Source organism: Spodoptera frugiperda, chromosome 12, assembly GCF_023101765.2.
Source record: "Spodoptera frugiperda isolate SF20-4 chromosome 12, AGI-APGP_CSIRO_Sfru_2.0, whole genome shotgun sequence".
Classification (NCBI taxonomy): domain Eukaryota; kingdom Metazoa; phylum Arthropoda; class Insecta; order Lepidoptera; family Noctuidae; genus Spodoptera; species Spodoptera frugiperda.
The window spans coordinates 3,252,599-3,268,096 of record NC_064223.1 but is presented as its reverse complement, the minus strand read 5'-3'; the positions used below and the strand labels follow the sequence as shown (position 1 = coordinate 3,268,096).

The following is a 15,498-nucleotide window of genomic DNA, read 5'->3' as shown; positions in this document are numbered from 1 at the left end:
CATGACTTATGGTCTACTTGATTTGTAGTTCGAAAAAGGTTAGCTACTTTCAAAATAAAAATAGTGTTTGTATAAAAATATGATTTATTTACAAAATATTAAAATATAAGTTCGCTTAACTTAACTTACATAAGTGTTATGACTAAGAACATAGATTTCGACACAGTACCGACACATTGTGTTGGTACCATGTCAAGGTTTTTGAAGATTTCCAAAAATTTGGCAACAATAATTGTTTTAGACACAAAACAGACCAAAAAATTAAGTGGGCTCGATTCACTTTCGGAGTCCATGGATAAGAGATACTCGAGCGCCTCTTCAGACAGACAAAACCTTTAATGGAGCACTAGAAACACTCGGCTAATAATCTCCACACATTTGAAGTAAAAGGGAGAGAATTTGATAATGAATTGATTAACAACCATCAAGCTAGATGATTTGCAATCAACATATTGTCACTACAGCGCATACAAACCCTTGCAATAACGTATGACTCTGAAGAGGCAGTTTTTATTTGTTTAGATCAAATGGAATGGGTTTAGCTTCAGTCTGTCCTTCGAGCCGCTCCTTGACATTCAGAATCCCAACTTCTTCAACGCTTTGAGGTCGACGTCACCGTAGTAATCCTCGCTGTAATATTATCATTTAATGAATCAACTGCTTTAGTTTTATTTTTAACTGTATATTTGGAGATATTGTGTTCATCTCTTTTTATTATTTTAATAGCGTTATCATTGTTCTGCTTTCAATGCTTAGCTTTTTTATAAAATACATCATCAGTTTCTTTTATAGAATCATCATTGATTTCAGTCAATATGGAATTGTTATGTTCATGACAAATATTTTCCAAATCTTAATTTGATTTTGTAATACAAATTAAGATTATAAGCATGCTACTTTTTATCTAAAAAATTTAGATTGATCATTTATGACTAAATGAGGGCAAATGCATGTGATGCATGTCTCTTCATGTTATGTGAAAGGATATTTTGAATTGATCGATATGATATGAAATCTTCTATGTGTTTAGAAAGCCAGAAAGACTCATGATCTGATGATGATGATGTTTAAAACTAAGAATAGAATTTAGATATAATGAGTTTACTTACACAAGGGCACACCTTTATAATGTATTGGTATCAACGTTAAGTTATAATATTAACGTACCTGGATACCCAAGGAAGACGGTTCGCTGTTACAGTCAGTAAAATAAAATTAGACAGAAGAAAATACAAAGAAAACCAAGAAAATATTAATATTATTAGAACAGTGAATGCAATTAATGAAAAAGAAAACGGTGAGGTGGAAATGTTAGGAAACGGTGCTATAGTGCATCACTACAGGTAATTAATACAACAGAGAGTAATTTTTATAAATTTTTGTTTATTTTATCACTAAAAATAAAACTTAAGTATTACAGTTTCTATCAAACAACAACACTCAGTCGCAGCGAAGTAATTCAGTACAATAATATATTTACAAGGTCATGGTATACAAACGGATACAATGCTTTATCGATGTCCTCGAGGATTTTAAACAGAACTACGTTGTCATAAATGCCAAACAACTCTTGTAAACGCTCGAGTTGTTCTCGTGCAAACTTTATACAGGCTCTAATAACTGGTATCGATATAATTATGTTGAAAGGACACTATAAATACTAAGGCATAATGTAAAATAATAAATATATCTATCGCTGTATGGTTTTACTAATTTCCTAACGTGCCTCAATGAAACTGTTCGAAGAAGCTACAACGAGAAGTATTTGGCAACTAGAAGTGATACATATCAACTGTAGCTCACTCACTATTAATCGAATATTTTTGAACCTGGAACACGATCTCCACACACCATGAGCAACGAGTTTATTTCTTTACAAAGCTAATGCATCTGTATTCAGCCAGACATGTCACATTTATAGAGGTTGCTCGTAGTGCGCGAAGAGTATTGGTTTATAGTTAACTATGTGAGTATTAAAAGGTTATGGGGTGGGGGATTTTATTTAGTTCTCCTTTTGGGGGCGGGGTTTGAGCTGCTTGGGCGTGTTGCGGGTCTGGCCGTCTTGCTGGAGGCCGGCGAGCAGCTCGCTCTTGCGGATCGTCTTCAGATCCAGATCCCCGTAGTAGTCCTCGCTGAAAATGTACGCGAACCTTACTGCCTGCCTCGTCTACTAACTAACCTTAACTCTATGTCTTATTGCCTACCGACGGCTGACTTAAGCATTAAACATACTCGTAAATGGCTATCTCAATTTCTAGCAACTTTTACTACACGAGTGGTAACTGGCTGCGAGAATTGTGTAATGTAATCTTGTACACAGTCGGCGTTAAAGAGTGAACCGCCTTGAAACGGCAACACGAATGATATCCGCTCGCTTTTCCAACTAGCATTATCTAACGTTTGTTTTTCTTGACCATTATGTGGTCCGGAGCACTCGCAAAAACTTTTGAAATCGACACGTTTCTCGACCTTCGTTTAATGTGGTTACATCGTGACCGGCGCAAGCGCATCGCAGTATCGATCTGTTAGCGATTGTTCGACGTACACAGACCATGAACCGGATACTAAGATTTTGAAAGTTCTCTTGTTGCTTCAATTAGAGAACACTTTACTTCTAAGATAAATAATGAATGCTATCATGTACAAGCGCACGTACAACTGATAAGTTGTTGAAATAATGAAACGTACGCTATACTTTCATAAATGACAACTGGTTACGTTCGAGCGCTGAGAGTTAAAAAAAACCTCATAACTATTTCATGATTGCATGTCTGCGCCAGTCACCGGCATTCCTTTGAACATTTCCTCTTTATGAAAGGCATTGATAATTCAACCTTTGTGTTGTACTCGAACAGTTACGGTCGATACGATATATTTGTGTAAAACAACGGTCATTACCATACACACTCCGTTATGTACCGGTCGGCATTGACCACGGTCGTCTGCGCATGACACGACGGTGAGCGCACTATTTTGCTCTAAGTCATGCTAATTTCGAAGTGTCCTAAATGTCGCAAGCGTGCAAGGCTCCGAACCGCATAGTTGCGGCCAGCTATTCAGGTGGGCGAGCTTTACTACGTATCCACCTATGTCTACCTACACAACATCTGTACAATGCTGATCGATTCGTGTATAATAAAGCTTAGGCAACACTCAGTGCAACCGATCAGTGTTGGCATTTGTTTCATTATTTATGTGCAAGAAGAGTTGTTAGTCACAAGGACGACATTGGTTGTGTGGAAGTGGTTACAGGGTCTTAGGGTTTGGGACACCAAGAATATCATCATACCAGATTAATGTGTTGTGGGGATACCCATTCAATATTAGTTATTCGGTCAAGAATTTCATGATCATTAGGATACTTTCTTGGTGTCACATGATTAGAGTAGGTACCAGATGTTAATGTACCACACAAGACGCTGAACACCACAGAACCAGTATTCAACCAGTGAGTAGAAGAGTCCTATGGTGCGTTCAAGCTGCCTGTCATATCTGCTTTACTTGAACGGTGTGGATAGGACATCCGCATTCAGTCGTGCAGTTATTATTAACAAGAGTTCCTTGAAACATGAATCATGAGTCATGAGAAGTTCAGCTGCATTCGATGTTGAAATGCGTATGTCCTATGAATGTGGTGTGTATGCAATATGTACACGATATTTTAGAAAGGTAACTCACCATCCGGGAACATCTTCAGGGTCTTCGCAGTTGCCAGTGCCGTCAGCATCACCGATCTTGAACACGGTTCCGATGGGGCATCCGTACTCACGGGCGACTCCCTCCAAGCAGATGTAGTATTTACGGCAGTCTTCAGGGTGGGCGTGACGGCTGAAGGAGCCAGCGTTGGACACCTCACCGGGAGCGGGGCAAGAGAAACCGTTCGCTACTTCTGGGAAACACCAAACGAGGTTACGTGAGCGAGAGTGCGGAAGGCGAAACCGAAATTCAGCAGCGACAGCAGTGGTGAAGTTGAAACATAGTCACTGGAATAGTTTGGTGCAAAGATTCCATGTGATTCAGATACACCCTGTTTACCATTTCACCAGAAATGAAATTATGTAGATAATCTGTTTTGTCAGAGATAATAATATTTGCTTCAATATTCAAACAAACAATTCGTGAGCTTGAATTACATTTCCAAGGTTGGAAGATATGCGGTCACTAACTGTCATTTATACAAATCATCGACCACAGGTCGACAGCAGCTTAACCGCAAATTAATAAGGGTGCTATAAAGATTGTATTACTGTTTACATGTTCAAAGGTTACGTACCCTCGTTCTTGCACTCGGGGACCTGGTCAGCCCACATGCACACACGGGATTCCCTGTCGTAAGCGAGTCCAGGGCTGCACTGGTAGCGGGAAGCCTCTCCGTTCCAGCAGTTCCAGAAGACGTCACATTTGGCCTCATCAGGGAAGATACCGTACAGCCTCTGGCAGTGAGGGGTTGAGATCGGAGGCTCTGTAGGACAAAATTAAATATGACGAAAACTGACTCAATAACACTTCTAATCTATCTAGCATATAGGACAAAAACTCTTTGTTCAGTCAAATTAATGTTTTGTTCAACCATCCATAAATAACAGTGGAACAAAAAACTCCTGCATCAAAACATTCTTGGTTCTCCGAAATGTCACTCCGTTTTGAGGATAATTGGCTATCAATCATCGTCCAACAAAAAGCTTTCAATCTTCATTTCCATAAAAAGTCCATCAGAGTTTGGCAAAAAATCTACCTATTCGGATTTGTGGTAATAAAATTTTACATAGTGGCTCTAGTTCAAGGTAAGCAAACTTGATATTTTATTTATATAAGTATTTGCATAAAATCGATATTTGGAAATCAGGTGATGTGTAGATTATTTAATTTTTATACATTCATAATGTGTAGATAGGTCCTCCATGGTGTGAATTGGCCTAATGACATTTACGATATCCTGGTTGAGATTGGAATTTCGAATAATATTATCCTTATGTCACACGTATGTGTGATTATGTTAATCCAACGACCTTGACCGTTTCCTCTAGCGAAAAAAAGATTGTTGCTAACTAGAATTCCTTTCGATTTTTATACGACGAGTTTTCAAACAAACTGATGACGAACTAAATCGTGTTTGGTAAAATCGGATGATATTTTTTGTTCACGTCGGTAGGTATTGTATTTTCGGTCTTCATTTTTTGCTTCGAAATCGAAAACATTTTAATGGAACACTTTCGATAATGATAAAATATTTTGTTGTACCAGATATTATGACGCTTGAATGACGAATCGTCTGGAACTGCGTACTAATAGTACTGAAATAATTTGAATGCCTTACCAAGCTGTGTCCTCTCGCCGCACTCAACGTTGTGGAGGTAGTCGCAGTTCTCAGTCAAGTATTTGGAGTCAGTAGCGTCGAAGGCAAGACCGTTGCCGCAAGTCTTAAGTTCAGCGACACCGTTGTCACACTTCCAGTACTTGTCGCAAGAGATGTGGTGAGGGTAGAAACCGAAGTCATCGGGACATTTGAAGGACTCCTGTCCGACCGCTGCAAAGAAAACATCTTATTAGTTAATGATTACAGAGACTAGACATTTGTTGAAAGCTAGTAACGTTCCGCATAATCTATATGCCACCTTGGACCCCATTTTCAAAAGTCAACATATGCATAACAATTTGACAAAATGCCAATATTGGCAACAGCGGTGGTGTAACGACACATCACAGTGTTTGAATTTTAATGAAATTACAAAATGTTCGCCAGGGGGTTTGCTAAATAACGATTATGGTATGCGAACGGTGTCGACACACACCGGTCTCGGGCAGGGCCGCTCTTTCTCCGAGGAGCGCAACGGGCCCTAATGAGGCAACTACTGCGCAAACCACGGCAACTGTTTAACACGTGTTGTCTTTGTTAGGTGATACCTCAGTAACCCCGTTTCCAGTAATCATAATTAGCTAAACAGCTATTACAAATCTTACACAAACATTACCGTTTGTTCATGGCGCGCGGAAATATTTATTAATGGTAATTGAATGTGAGAAATCTAAGTCATTGATGTTTCACTGTTTGAATGCGGTTTAAATTACCTCAGGAGTCGTATACGTAATTTATGTTTACCGCGTTAACACCTTGTTTGCGGGCGCTTCCACGTACCGAAGTTATGTCACGTTACGTCACAGCATGTGTGCCACCTGTACCGGTTGACATTTGCTAGAAGAAAGCCTTCATCCGCACAGTTTTGTAAGACATTACCGTCTCTTACATCTTCCACTATTTGCAAGCGCATTAAGTCAACGAATCGCGAAGGGTCCGGTGTGCGCCGAGTCGATTTCAAATCTTAGAAATTGGTCTAACAACTTTCGCGACCGGTTACTGACTTAGCATTTACTAGAAAACTGATACAGGATACAATGCCTACGCTAAACGCAAACCTCAGTCTCTTTACGATTACTTTCCCATATTTGCTTTACTGTTGCCCATTAAGTAGCCCATTACAAAATGTTAACACGCGTTGTGATGAAAACAATACTAATTGCTTTATGTAATCAATAGGAACGTATCGATATTTAGGCTGCCCTGCTCTACTGCATGCGAAAGGTGACCACACTTCAATTCCTTATTTACCAGAAGCAATCAAGTTGTTATCGATAAGCATCGATTGCCAAACTCAACAAAGTGTACCGATTGGTAACATTATAAAAATAGTAATTGTCCAACGTTTTATAACGTGTTTCGATCTGTTTTTAATCGATAACCTTGAGTTGGATTGTTACTAAAAAGCGATTATACTCATCTGCATAATGGTTTGCAAACAACTTTTCTTATTAAAATCAAACGTTATATCGAGGTGAACCAGAGTCGCATGCCTCGCATACTTGGCCGCAAGATTTGTAAGCACAGTGGTTCAAATGTGGAGCGATTTCGATATAATTGAAAATTCGGATCACCGCGTCTTTGGGTCGCGTTATGCTTGTTTTACGCCAATTACATCTGCTAATTGGCAGATGACTGGGGTTTTAATCGCTCATTAGGTTTTTGGAGCGCGCGAGCATTGTAAGAACGAGGTGGTGATTGCACATGTCAAACATTAGTCCATTTATTGTGTTGGAACTAAGTGGATTTCACACGATGTTCGAGATTGTCTTTAATGGTTCTAAGAGGGTATGTTAGTTAATTGAACAATCGTGTTAACTGTCTACTGTGGCAGTTTTTGCTAGTAAATTAATACATAATTTATCGAATAGAATCTCGCATTTCTTTAGTTTCTTTTCTTGTTCAAGTATGTAGTATATTTTACTTTTTACGTTTATTCCTAAAATAACAGCAATTATTCGAAATATATTTTAACAAACAGTGACGTATTAGTGTCACCGGTAACCGGGCCACGTGTGCACTGAGCCGGGTGCGTTGCGCAATGCCCGGGCGACACCGCAGGCTGCGCACGCGCATGACATAATTATTGATCTGCCCAGTGGCGATGCTGCCTTGTCATAACGTATTATATAACAGTACTACTGATTATGCTTTATTATGACATGATTTTTTGTTGTAATATGCACCTGTTGAATGATTTTGATATCCGAAGTAATATTGGTAATAATATTTTCTATAAAACCTAGATTAAAGTCATAATGGTAGTATCAACTGTGACTAAAAGTGACATAAGATTTTATTGAATAAAGTTGCCTACAAAAACGTATTTCAATGGTCATAATATTACGCTCTGATGTAATAAAAAAACAACTACACCGCTGTCCAACCATGATATCTAACCTACAATTAACTAACCAAGCTTTCTAGTATTATCATAATTTTCACGTTACACATTGTGTTAAAACAATGTACAATTGTAAGCATAACAATAATAAATCATGACAGTGAGAATTATGTCTACAAAAAAGGCCTATTATGGCCACTGTGCACATATTACATAAATATGACATGATTATCACAAAGGTCATGTAATACATTAAGTAATACAGAGGCAAGAAGTGGGTGGAACTTTCGATTTCGATGCGCCTGCGCTGCGTCTGTGGTTGAGTAATCTCACTCACGCCTGACCTTTATCATGTGGGCTGTTGAATGTATCAAATAAATTAGCTCACGTTTATTTGCATGCTTTTAAATGTCTCATTTTCATATGAAATGGTTTAGAACTAAGATTTAATAAAGAGATATCTGAGATAGAAAGAAAACTAAACTCTTCTGCTTATCCTCCTTCAGAGAAATAGTCATAAATATTACTTTAAAAAAAGAATACCAAGGCCCAATACCCTACTCCATTTCTTAAAAAAAGGTCTGACATAAATAAAATACAGGCCATCAAACCAGACGTTCTAATTTGAAAAGAGAACGCGGCTTATTGACGTTTTAAAAAGAAATGATTACTGACACATGACAGGTCTAATCTGACGTAATACGTCATTAGATAACGGCTATTGTCAGACGGTGAAAGTTCGTAAGCTCAATAGTCGGGTAATTGCTATAATGGAAGTATTTTTACTACAGACAAGAAGCAATTATGTACGAGATATTAAACATAATCGTTTTTAATTCATGTCTGACGTGAAACATAATCAGTTATATTCAATCATTATGCTTTATCTTGGATAGTTTGTGCTGTAATAGCATTTTATGGACGTTTTATTTTTCGAATATTGTTTATTGTCTACAATTTCCACACAAACATAAAATAATTAATGGTTTAATTTAATTGATATAATGCAATGTATTGCTTAGTTACCCTATCCTATTCTAAACTAATGAGCTATACAAATTCACGCCGTACCCAAGAGGCTGGGCGTGCGCAGGTGTCGTCGCGTAACCGTTACGTAACCACTAATTCTATTTCGAGCCACTCTTGCGCATCTAAAGGGTAGAGTTATAAAAGCTACATTTTAATGGCACTTGCAAAATTATAATAATCTATTAATGAAGACATAATTATTTCCTCCGTAGATTTACTAAAATGAAACATAAAGATATTCAAATCTTTGTATACTAATTTTACCTATATCATAAACATAATTTCACTTAAAGTCACTGGCTGAAACCATAAAAAACAATAAATAAATACCAAAAAGGTTTTAACAAACTATAATTTTTGAAATACGAAGCCGAACACTGGCCGAAAAAGTACATGAGGACAGAGTATGGTGATGTCAATGGATTAAAAAAAAAGAAACAACAGTACAATACATAGGGCTAACAAGACACTATTTATATCTTCGCTCGAAGGACAGACAATCACCGGCCTGTAGCTAAGTATCGAGTCGTTAAGGCTATGTGACTCGTAGGCGATTGAAATTACAAATATACTAAACATTTTGTTGATATAACGCAGTGGAGAATCGAATAGAATGGGTAATCGATTGTAATGTAGAATAACTGTTAATCGATTTATTTTCTTTTGTGATATCGATTTGTAAATTGAATTGATATATTTTAAAATGGTTCCGATATTCATTTTAGGGAAGATGGGTGGATATAATGAAAGAAGAATACCTGTGGAGTTAATAATGACTATTTCAGCTTAATCATGATTACAATAAAAGTTAAATTAAATTAATCACTGCTTCGTCTATCATTGGATAAAAGGTGAAGGATGTTTGACAAGTTTTTTTTTAAAGAATCGCGAGTCATTGTATTTTAGGATGGGAACAGACAGGACATAAGGTATTGTTCAGTTAAACGTTCAGCCATGAGATATCATTGTCGACGGTGTATACTAGCCTAAGAACACAGTTTCCGGTGCATTGTTTTGGTGCAAGATCGTTAATTATTCTACTAATTTCCGGTCAAATGACCTCTTGGTTTTATTATTTTTTTGATTTTACGTAACCTTTGAGTTATCTTGACAAGTTTGGGTCGTTGGTTATGACAATGGGTTTACCGTGTCATATGGGTTTTAAGGTTTAACAATGCAGTAGGTGAGTTCCGATTTTCATTCATAATAACTTGTAGCAGAGAGTTGAAGGTTGAAGTTTGTTTTGTTTTAAACTTGGATGTAAAAGAGATACTAATCATAGTACTATGTATATTACAATGTATGATACTTTTTCAAACATGAAATGTGCGAATTCCTACTTATATCTGAAGAGTATCTTTAGGATGCCATTTGGATTTACATAATTCCATCCTTATATACTCATACATAAAGCACTAAATACACAAAAGTGTCCAAGGAAAAGTTGAATAAAACATTCCTTATGTCATATCTCTTCAATAATGCAACAAAGTATTCAATAGATACAATTTAACAGACGATTTCATTTTACTATGTAGAATGCGTAACAGACTATTATTACTCAATTACATCTGCAATTATCGCATTGTACAAGAGAGAGTAACCTAATTAAACAATTATAAGTTAATATCCATATTTAGCGAGCATGCGATACACGATACTTTATAGTTAAACTGTTAATAACATAGCGTGTTTTCATTCCAGAAGGGGTAAACAGAGATGCATGTATTCAATGTGACACTCACGTTTTACTAGTTATTTTATGAGGCTCTTGTTATAGGGAATTTCTCCCGCCTTGGGCGAGGCGAAAGGGAATGGCAGACTCTTACTGCCTAAAAACCACCAAGTTCCTACTCCTGCCCTTTGAGCCGGAGCCCCGTTAACTAGGTAGTCCGCAGCTCTGGACTAGGGGGGTGAGCCTATTGTCATACCAACCCAATGATATTATTATTTAATCCGTCGTATGCCGTATATAAGACAACAAAAGAAAACACATTGTGTCTCGCGTATGCCGATACAACGGGTTAAGACTCTGTGTTGAGTACCGAGACATTTTCGAAATACTGAAAAAAAACGGTGACGCTATATTCGAATCGGTAATCGTAATGGAAAACCATTGCTTGACATTATTAGCAATTTGCTTAACTAAATATAACTGTAACGTGAACGCAATATTCGCTTAAAGGAATGTAATTTATTCATTCTTATTTGTTTTTCATACTTCATTCTAATTTTACTTTACTCTGAAACGCGTTACGAAAACTACAATTAGGCAAAGCTTCTCAGACTCAGACTGCATTGAACGTTTAGAATTACCGTTTTTTGTCTACCTACCTATATTTATTTAAATTGTTTTTTGAAATATTACTCTCCAAGGTAATACTGACAATAGATTATGAAGGAAAGCTGTTGTTTGTGCTCGCGGCTGTATTACGTTTTCTCATTAAAGCTGAGACGGTATTTTTAAATGTGGCTGGGGGTCTTACGAGATTTGTTTTGACGCCACTGTAGGTATCTACTATTTTATTAACTTGGTTTTACTTTTTTCAACATCAATGAGTCTGCTTACTGAGATATTAGATGTTACGAGACTTCAACTGCGTAGAATAATGACATCTAACAGAATTTGATTTTTCTGAAATAAAAGTTGCCTAAGTTACTCTTTAGTACTTCAGCTACCAGCCTATAAAAGTCACATAAAAGTCGGTCCAGCCATTTCAGAGATAAGCCGAAACAGACAGATAGACAAAAATTGTACAAAATGGGAACTATTACTATAAACTTATAGTATTACGTTGTATTACTATATTCTTTTCATTTATTTACACTAAGCTTTAATGTACACTAAAATAAGTGAAAAGGTATTAATGTCTTTATCCAAATCCAAACAAAACAAAAACATATAAACGTACGTTATAGATAAACGTAATAGGTTTTCTAATCATTAGATAGTGTCTATCACAGTTTATGCGCAGTCAAGCACAAGCACTGGTGTATTTTCTCCGTGTTTTCATTGCTCTCGTGAAATCCGCGCACGCACAGTCTCGATAATCAAATACCTTCACGCTTGCAATAATAACATTATGAATATTTGATAGCGTGGCTCACAGTCATTAAAGTTACTTTTAAGTAGTGCTAAGGTAACTCGGCCATTGCAAATTTTTATTGGCATTCGTTTAGATATAGTCTGTAAAACAATTAACTTTAATCTTTAAGCGATTAGAAAATGAACACGCATCGTTCAAAATTGTTCTATTAAAGAGAAAAAGTTGAAGAAAAATATCGGCGCTTGAGCAACTGATCGCGTTGTCCGTGAGAACTGGGTACGTGTTAGAAATTCTAACAATGGGTGAATACCACAACCGAGTCATAACTAAACCTCGGAGTGAAAACTTGAACATCCTTTGTAAGAACATGAGTTTTTTATTAATTGTACTATTTAGTATTTTTAACAAGTAATACATAAACATATATTTTATTTTAAACCATTAAAATGGAGATTGTTGTGAAAAACAATTGACTATGTTGTATTGGTTATCAAGATTAAGAATGTATACCAAATATCAGACCAATCTGCCATCGAGAAGGGAATCAAATTCCAATTACTAAATTTAAATAAACCATTTAAAAATGGAAGTGACTTCTATCCCAAGTTATAATAACATTTTCTAATAAATAAAGTGGGTAATATCAAAGATCATGCCTCTTCTTGCATGAATGTGAAAGGGTACATCTGTTACGTTATGCTCTAAAGGCAGAGGTTAAATGGCAATGGAAAAGTCAAGGAGGTCCTATCAAATAGTTTGGATTCAAGGAATTTGAGAGGTAAATATGACATGTAGGATAAAAGGATAGATGGAATTGCTGTGGAAGGCATCTTACTAAATACTTATAGAACATAACTAAATAGGTACCATCATCTCATATTAAAAATACATCCAAGATATCATGATTAAAACAAACTGATACCTACTACTTATCTAATATGAAGGTAAGTGTATAATTTAAACAGCATGGCTGTTCATTCACTTATTAAACCTCAATGACAATTGATTATTATTTCAATTCAATTATATGTGCGTAAGTAGGTACTGTCACAACTCGGTGTCCTCTATTTGGTTCGAGGAAGTGAGTGCTATTCAAGTTTACGGAAGTCCATAATGTAAAGGAAGTCAGGATATTATAGGGACCCTTAATTACATGAATAATTAATTCATTTTCATTGATCGATCATTGCTGAAGTGCTTTCTTTGACACCAAATAGTTTGTATACGCGTTCAGAATTTAATAGGCCGCTTCTTTTTTCAAATTTAAATATCGAATTCTATTTTTTGATTAGAAAAGAACATTGTGTTTAATTTAAATGTCTTGGTATGCCTGACTCAAATTAATTCTGGAATTCAATCGTTATGTAAACTCAGTTAACTTTAAGTACCAACTTTCGATAAATAATAACATAGTACATTAACACGTGATACCCATTAATCCAATTCCAATGGCTTTAAGTAATACAGATACATTATCTATGTCATAACTTGACATCAGTGGGTGCGTGAGTTGCGAAAAATGCTAATCAGTCAATTTTGATTGTGCAACCACCACTATGTAGGTATAGAATAATATACCGGTAAAAGGATTGCAACATTTCTCTAAGGTCACTGAATTTCTTCGCTTAAAGACAATTATGTAACCTCTTTATGTGCAAAACATTTTATGCATCAATTGAAATAATGCAATCCATCCATCATTGGCCATTAACCATCATCGTTTGACCGAGTGAAAGCCTCTTCAATCGAAGCTCACGATTGAAGCTTTCAAATAAATCGATAGTCTAAACGAGCGAGCAATAGTTTTAACTTAATAAACAATTATTATGAAAACTCGAGAAACCGCTTTCTCGTTGGATGCAGTCGATAGCTGTGCACACTGTACATGTTCGCTTGAAACCCACCAGTTCTATATAACATTATATTACTCAAACTTTCTGTACTATGACGGTATGAGGTCATTGACATGTGCATAAAAACGAATAGTGCCACTAGAAATGGGGCTGATAGACGACGCAATGAGACCTAGTTCACACTATTGTGTGGCGTTATGTGATTAATTACATCAATGTGTTACAAGCCCCATTGTTCCACAAAGATGTCAGAATGTCATATTACTAGATTAATTGCTGATGACATTTCGTAGTTTTGGGAAATAACAGACCTACGATGTTTCAGCGGAGTGCACACTGGTAAGCAACAAGCTGAACACAATTGCAATAATAAACAAGCAATAGTGATATGATCAGTCCGTGTGTCACTGGGCTAAGTCATTGTCGTTACACCACATCGCTGGCCGCAATCTATCTGTTCTCAACACTTGTTGCGCTCGCGCAGTTGCAACGCTTAAGTGTGGAAACTGTATCGATAACACTTCAACTGCTTTCGCGTTGTTACGCCAATTACATTTTTATCGATACATGAGAGTAAGCACATCTAGATAGTTCGGTCGGCACTGGACACGGGTATCGGTGAGGTCGCGGCGCACCCTAAATATTTCAAATGTTACGTACCCACGCCGAGGGCGGCTGCTAGCACTATTAAACACCGTGAATTCATGATTAAACTGTAAGTCCTTGCACGAGTGAAGTGGACACTGTAACGTTCAAGCACACACTGCGAGCGGGTGAATGGGCGGTTGAGGCTTTTATATCGGGTAGGCGTACGAGCCGCAGCGACGGTGAAAAGCGTCGCCGGCGCCCGCGCAGGCCCCGCGCGCGCCCGCCTCACTCCCGCGGGGTGCGCACCCCCGCGACACTGTCAACATTCGCACATCATCATCACTCCGCTCCAACATGCTGCTCGAAGTGTTTACCATACTTCTTGCATTACTCGTCTCCATACTTTTTACATTGTATTAATTTTGTTGACAATTTTGTCCTCCTTAGACATAATACTGAACTAAGTAGCTAGTACTAGGCTTACAATTGAAACTTTGTACTCATCATCACACATGTTGAGTAATCGTTCGCTTGTTTTATTATTTTAATGTTCGAAAAGTATTAGGACACGATTATGTATTTCTGTAACATATTGCCAAACCTATGTCTAAATACATGTCTTGATCAATATGTAGCACATCTTTTATTAATGTCGAATTAATTTTGCTTGTTAAGGAATACGTGGTAGATAATTTGCTAGTCTTTTTAATTTACATTGAAAAGTTTCATATAAAATGTCAGCTGTAGATAGTACAAGTAGTTTTATTAAAAGAAGAGACGAACCATTTTGGTGAAAAGTTTGTCTTAAAAAATCTTAATTCTCATGTTATAATTAATTTAACCAATCCTAATATAATTTTTGATGTACTTATTTTTTCTTCTTTAATGGCAACCGAGTCTCCAATTTTGATGTACTTACTTAACTATTATTTAATACTAATTTATTATTATTTGGCAGCTGCTGATCGCTGTCAGCGATAAGGCCGCCTTTGTACCCTACCATCCTTTAACTTTAGATGTAACTATGTTTGAATTTGTGAAAGATGTACAATAAAGATTTATTATTATTGACACCTCTAAAAAGGTCAAAGGAAATGTACCACTTTACATTATTTACCTAATCACATAACACGTGTATTTATTATTCATTAGGTAGGTAAATATTAGTAGACGTTAAAACCTATTATGTCAAAATGTCTTAAGATCATTCAAGTAAACTTAAATAAAAAAAAAGTAAAACTAAGGTGATCTTAGGTTTATGTGGTACACGAGTGATTATAA

At 36.6% G+C, this 15,498-nt stretch overlaps 1 protein-coding gene across 3 annotated transcripts; it reads right to left on the bottom strand.

Annotated features, from left to right (window-relative positions):
- Positions 1-66: 66 nt before the first annotated feature.
- LOC118263123 (protein obstructor-E) lies at positions 67-14,452 on the bottom strand. 3 transcript variants are annotated; one of them, XM_035574923.2, is made up of 5 exons: positions 14,290-14,452; positions 5,318-5,527; positions 4,274-4,462; positions 3,679-3,889; positions 67-630 (listed from the first exon to the last, which is right to left on the bottom strand). In XM_035574923.2, the coding sequence occupies exons 1-5, from the start codon at positions 14,333-14,335 to the stop codon at positions 576-578; spliced, it is 711 nt and encodes a 236-aa protein (XP_035430816.1). In that variant the 5' UTR covers positions 14,336-14,452; the 3' UTR covers positions 67-575. The 3 variants fall into 3 exon arrangements, with proteins under 3 accessions (XP_035430816.1, XP_035430814.1, XP_035430815.1); XM_035574921.2 differs by lacking the exon at positions 67-630 and adding an exon at positions 1,364-2,132; XM_035574922.2 differs by lacking the exon at positions 67-630 and adding an exon at positions 1,364-2,132 and having other exon boundaries at positions 3,679-3,886.
- Positions 14,453-15,498: the final 1,046 nt, after the last annotated feature.

Bases quoted from the DNA above. Each gene is read 5' to 3' on its own strand.
- LOC118263123 (XM_035574921.2), bottom strand. From the start codon at position 14,335: ATGAATTCACGGTGTTTAATAGTGCTAGCAGCCGCCCTCGGCGTGG. The intron at 5,528-14,289 runs GTACGTAACATT...TTTTCTTTGCAG, and splicing joins AGCAGCCGCCCTCGGCGTGG to CGGTCGGACAGGAGTCCTTC. The intron at 4,463-5,317 runs GTAAGGCATTCA...TTTGTCCTACAG, and splicing joins CGGCGAGAGGACACAGCTTG to AGCCTCCGATCTCAACCCCT.